Here is a 6321-nt window from a genome sequence, read left to right on the forward strand (position 1 = left end):
AAACAACCCTTCCGGTCGAAGAAAACACTGACAATTCCCCAAAGGGGGGAATGAAGACAGCAGCTCAAAAAAAACAGGAGAAAAAGCTAAGAGACAAACAAAAGCGAAAAGAAACAAAAACAGAAAATAAACACATTCTACCTGTCCAGGAAGAAGTGCCTGAAAAGGACATCACCGAGGACAAACAGGAACCAGAAAATGTCTCATCAAAAAAAACAAAAAAAAGAAATGCGGTTTTTTACTTTTTGAATAAAACAGTTTGCCGCCCAAATCCGTGAAGCAATGATAATAAAAGAGCGAGAAGAAGAACGCCTGAGATTAGAACAGGAAGCTCTCCGCAAAAAAGCAGAGGAAGAAGAAAGACTGAGGCTCGAAGAGGAGGAAAAGGCCAAAGCCGCGGCTGAAAAGGCCAAGCAAGAAGCCCGAGAACTCAAAAAACGTCAAATCGCGGAAAATAAATTGGCAAACAGTAAAATCAACAAAGACCGTCAAAAAGTTAAAGAATTGTTACAAAGAAGAGGTAATCCCTTAAAAATATAATTCCAGGTCTCGATAAAGGACAACTCTCCAACATTTCCGTGGCCAAATCTGCCGCGACTGTTTCGACGGATGTGGGTACTCCCTGTATTCCCGATTCGACTGAAAATGACGGTTTTTTGATTATTTAATATTTTTAGTGGAAGAGGAGGAGATCTCTTCGGTCTACACAGGAGACTTGAATCTCCCGCCAGAAGAAAGGATAAAAGTAGAGGACATGTTTGATTTTGTAGGAGAGAAGGGTGGTGAATAAAGAGCGAAGGAGAGTGGACAATCTGCGAGCCCCGGTGGTGTGCGTTCTTGGGCACGTGGACACAGGGAAGACCAAAATCCTGGATAAAGTGGGGGATGTGTATTCATTGGCCAGTTGAGGCAGACCAATGTCCAGGACGGCGAGGCAGGGGGAATCACCCAGCAAATCGGAGCCACGAATGTCCCAATGCACGAAATCGTCAAGAAAACTTCGATGGTCAAAAACGTGAGTTTTGTACAAAAATAATTTTGATAGATCGACTGTGGAAAATACAAGTTTCCCGGACTTTTAGTGATCGACACTCCTGGCCACGAGTCCTTTAGGTCTTTGATGTTGTTGATTTTGTAGTAATTTGAGGTCACGTGGGTCGTCGTTGTGTGATATTGCAATATTGGTAGTCGATGTGATGCATGGACTGGAGAAGCAGACAATCGAGTCAATTAAACTATTAATTAACGGTAAAACCCCCTTTATTGTGGCACTCAATAAGGTTATTCGTGCTTCGGCTAATTTAGATTGATCGTCTAACAAAGTGGAACTCCCAGCCGGGGACGGACGTGAGGGATGTCTTGGAATCCCAAGTTCTCAACGTTCAACTCGATTTCAAGAGCCGATTTAGTAATATTGTGGCAGAATTTGCAATCCAGGCTGGTCATTGTGCATATTGTTAGGGATTGAATGTCAGTTTGTTCCACGAGAATGACGATTTGTCTAACTGTGCGTCAGTTGTGCCCACATCTGCACTGTCTGGGGATGGAATGGGGAATCTAATGGCATTGGTGTGTGACATTTGTCAGGATAAACTGTCTCGGAAGTTGATGTACTCAGAGGAGGTCGATGCCACTGTAATGGAGGTTGGCACCTTTTTATTTCTGAGGTAAAAACCATAACTGGGTTGGGGACAACCATCGATATTATCCTGGTTAATGGAATGGTGAAGGAAGGGAACACAATTGTGGTTGCAGGACAGGATGGGCCTATCGTCACGTCGGTGAGGTCCGTCCTCACTCCCCCGCCCATGAAGGAACTGAGGATTAAAGTAAGATAGGACAATTGAGAGGGCTAGTCGACTTATATTCATCACAAGGCAGTGAAGGGAGCCCGCGGAATTAAACTCACAGCAAAATCGTTGGAAGGAGCCATTGCAGGTCTTCCTCTCCTAGTGGCATATCACGAGGATGAGATTGAGTGTTGTTCGGTTGTGTTTATTGTGGTGTTGTAGAAAGAAGTCGCTCTTTGTCTCAAATCCGCGTTGAACTGCATCAACCTGTCAGAACAAGGAGTATATGTCCAGGCCTCTACTTTGGGGTCACTCGAGGCACTTTTGGAGTTTTTGCGAACCAAGAATATTCCAGTATGTGTTGGTTTGACAAGTATGGCAGTACTGTGGAATCAATGTCGGGCCAGTCCATCGCAAAGATGTTGTCCACGCCTCAGTTATGCTAGAAAAGTGCAAAAAGTGGGCAGTGATTTTGGCCTTTGATGTCCCTGTGGATAAGGCAGCACAGGAATTGGCCGACTCACAGGGAGTAAAAATATTCACAGCGGACATAATATACCACCTCTTCGATAAACTGACTCAATATGTGGAACAGGAACAAACGAGAGTAAAGAATTTGTACCGCCCAAAGACCATTTTTCCATGCCGTCTCAGAATTCTCCCCGAACATATCATTAAGACGAGGGATCCCATTATTTTGGGTGTTCGTGTGGAAGAGGGGATTCTCTGCACTGGGACTCCCATTTGTTTGCAGAGTGGGGTGTTTTTGGGGCGTGTAGCGTCGATTGAATCGTCCAATGTTCATGTGGCGAGTTCCCGCAAAGGGTCGGAGGTGGCTGTCAAAATCGTGTATAATGGCACTGAGGGGAAAAAAATGTATGGAAGGCATTTTACTGAAGCGGATAATTTGTTGAGTCAGGCTGGATGAGTTGTGTTATGTAATAGGTCACCAGGGACTCGATCGACATTTTGAAGCAGTATTTTAGGGATGAGCTCACCAAAGCTGATTGGAAGCTGATTGTGGAGTTGAAAGGATATTTTGGTATTGTTTAAATTCATTAAATTACCTTCTACTTTTCTTTTATGCTTTATTTAAAATATGGATTTTATAGTCATCAGTAAATAACCTTTGATTCAACCGAAACATGCTCAGTTGTGCATTTGAATTAATATAAAGCAGCATAATACGCCTAGGCATAGTTTAAATTGAATCTTTATTTTTTATTCTCAAGTAGCATCTAGGATTTCTTCCTGATCTGCCTGATTAATAATGTTTAATTCATTTAGTAATTTTCCGAATCCCTCTATTTCACAGGAAAAATCATCAATAATTCCACTCTGTTTTATTCCAGCAATTGTTAAGTCTTGCAAGAAATGTCACTCTAAGCATATGATGTAAAGATTACTGCATTTTTTACATTAATCTGTTTAAATAGCGATTCAGCATGTGTTTGGGAATCAATTTTGTTTACAACATGTACTCAAATTTGTTGCAACTGTGATGGACAGGTGGAACGTCCATCTAAATTACAACAAAAGAGAGGGGCATATTACAGGGCGACAGCATGTCTCCGCTGCTGTTCGTCCTCTGCCTAGAACCGCTGAGTAGAGTCCTCACTGCCCAATTCGAACAAATGTCGATCGAACATGAAGGAGGGTGTTTTAGCACCAACCATCTCATGTTCATAGACGACATTAAGCTGTTCGCTCGGTCTTCAGAGATCCTTCACTCAATGGGTAAAGTCCTGAAAGGTTTCATGAAGGCCGTGGGGTTGGAGCTCAACTACAACAAGTCGGCGACTAACACCCCTGTGTGTGGTGACCTAGTCAAAGTCTTGGAGGAACACCAAGGATATAAGTATCTTGGTGTGGTTGAGAGTCCAGCCTCATTAATCACACCCGAAACGAGAAAGTGTGTAGTGGAGGGTGTGCGTAGTAGGGCGGCAATGTTATGTAAGACTCGGCTCAATGCACGGAACTTATTTCATGCCTTGAACGAGTATGCCATCTCATTGCTAAACTACTACGTTGGCCTGATCGAATTCGAGCCGAGTGAGTACGATGAAATGGACCTTATTGTCCGAAGAGTACTCCGAGAGAATCATGTCCACGTGTTGGCAAGCAATAAGGAGAGATTGTACTTGTCTCGCGGGCAGCTAGGACGTGGACTGAGTAACATCGTACACTTAAGTGAGCGAATTCTTACTAAGATGCACGACACCTTGTGGAGTGGGTCGAGTGTATCCCAAAGGAAGGCTGCCATCCTTGCTGCTGAAAAAGCGCGTGGTACACACCTAGGGACCATAAAAGGCTATGTGTCGGCTAAGTATGGTCTAGGTGCTACCCAAGTTAATGTGAAGGAGTTGATCAAACTTCAAAAGGAGTCTTTAATTAAAAAGATCAACTTAAAAGTCCTTCACAAGACTCTCTTTAGCAGCCTGGACAACCCGCACATTGACGTATCGTCGTCATCTACGTGGCTGAAATATGGGAATAACTCTCCCCGATCAGAAGGGTTGTTCTCATATTTGCAGGATAGAAACTTTTTTAATGGTCAACGGAAACAGTGTAACCACTGTAAGAGTAAGGCAATGACCGTTGACCATTTAGCCACGAAGTGCGGGAGTATGCTTTACCATGATTACACATGGAGGCATAACGAGGTGGTGAGGTCCCTCCATCTTTTGCTCTGCAACAAGTATGCCTTGAGGCGGTCCAGAAAGTTGCGAACCCATCGAGTTCAATCGGTGTGTGAGAACTCGCGGGTGTGCATTAAGGTGGATACCCCCATACGCACCTCGATTGTTGTCCAGCACAACAGACCCGACATTGTGGTCCACGATAAGGTCACCGGGGAGATTGTTATCGTGGAGGTGGGCATCACGTGCCTAGACCGTTTGCAGATAGTGGAAGTGGAGAAAAGGAGGAAGTATGACCTCCTTGCAAACGAGCTAGGACTGATGCACCAGTGCAAAGTCCATGTCATCCCGTGTGTGATGACATGGGATGGACTGGTCACCAAATACCACAAGCGGTACTTAAGACAGTTGGATGTAGATAAGTCTCTACAGGCTTATATACAGTCAACTGTTCTTAAGAGGACTCTGGAGAGTGTCTCGTTTGATGCTCGCCGATCCAGCCCTTTCCTGACGTTTAGTCAGCAAGAGGCGCTGGACTGCACCTTCTCGAAGGTCTACAGTGCCAGAGAAGAGGAGGAAGAAGGGGAGGAGGTGCGTGGAGTGCCGCCTTCTGCTCACTTCGAAGGCTCTGGACTTAGTTAGTAAAATTACTTAGTTAATTAGTTTCTTTCTTAATAAATGTTTACAACATGTAAGAGTTGGTAATGATAATATCGAGACTTGAAGCACCCTATATAAGCCTGAAAAAGCGGTAAAAATAGAAAAATGGTAAAAAAAATTAAAAAATGTCAAATTTTTAGGTAAAAAATGAGAGTGGCAAATCATAGAGGAAGTAAATTAGAGAAGTTTGACTGTATAAAGTACGTGTATTTAAACATAAAAAATTCTTATAATTTTCACCAACCCAGCCATATTTATAAAATTTAACTTATATTCAATTGTTTTAAAAATATATTTATCGTCAATAAATTGTTATACCAATTGTGTCCATTGTGGTTCCATATTGTATACATTCATTAATCCACATTAAAAATTATTTTAGAGATGTCATCTGACATAAGAAACAATATCTCTCTAGTAGCTGCAGAGGCAGATTACAACGAAACCCAGCAGGCATTCTCTGCTGGCCAGGCAGAGCTCCTTGCAGAGTTTGAATTTAAAAAGAAGGTCTCCCATCCCCCAATATCCACATAGGCTCGCCAAATCCACGTCTCCACCGACGACAGTGACGTAAAGTACCAACTAAGGAGACTCCAGGAACCAATAAGTAATCCATATATATAACCTCCAGTCTTGTTCGGGGAGGACGCGGCCGATCGAAGAGACCGTCTTCGTCTCCTCCTCGCCAAACACAGCGATGATATTTTCAAGATCCCCGGAGCCCCCAACCAAAGGGAGACCCAGGAAATGCAGGAATTGGAACAAATTGTGTGGTATCACGAGGGGACGGAGGAATTGACCAAGGCCAGGCTGTGGATTGCCGAGTACTCAATTCCGAGGGCTGTCCAGAGATTGAAGAGCTGTGTGGAGCAGAAGGGTCTTCCCAACACTCAAAAAAATGCACACATTCAGGAAACTCACAAAAAAATATCGGTTAGTATGGTTAACCTAATTAAATAAAATTTTTTTTCGATAGCGCGAAATTTAGAATATTTCTAGTGGATGCAGTCAAATGGCGGATTCTCGGCCGATTTCATGCTGCAATTTCAGTCCGAATGATCAAATGTTAGTCACAGGGTCTTGGTTAGTGCGAATATAGTAATTCATACAGGACAGGCACCTGTAAACTGTGGAGTGTCCCCAATTGTGATTTGATTAGAACCTTAACTGGTAAGAACAGTCTTTAATTGTAGGACACAAGGATTCTGTCAGTTCAGTAGCATTTCATCCGA

General features: G+C 43.3%; 1 protein-coding gene and 1 pseudogene across 1 annotated transcript; both read left to right on the forward strand.

Moving 5' to 3' along the window:
- Positions 1 to 609: 609 nt before the first annotated feature.
- LOC115228218 lies at positions 610 to 2843 on the forward strand (annotated as a pseudogene).
- A 512-nt stretch (positions 2844 to 3355) lies between these two features.
- LOC115228219 lies at positions 3356 to 5623 on the forward strand. Its single transcript, XM_029798857.1, has 2 exons — positions 3356 to 4685; positions 5472 to 5623. The coding sequence occupies exons 1-2, from the start codon at positions 3356 to 3358 to the stop codon at positions 5621 to 5623; spliced, it is 1482 nt and encodes a 493-aa protein (XP_029654717.1).
- The last annotated feature ends 698 nt before the right edge of the window (positions 5624 to 6321 follow it).

Source organism: Octopus sinensis, unplaced genomic scaffold (genome assembly GCF_006345805.1).
Source record: "Octopus sinensis unplaced genomic scaffold, ASM634580v1 Contig10057, whole genome shotgun sequence".
NCBI classification, from domain to species: domain Eukaryota; kingdom Metazoa; phylum Mollusca; class Cephalopoda; order Octopoda; family Octopodidae; genus Octopus; species Octopus sinensis.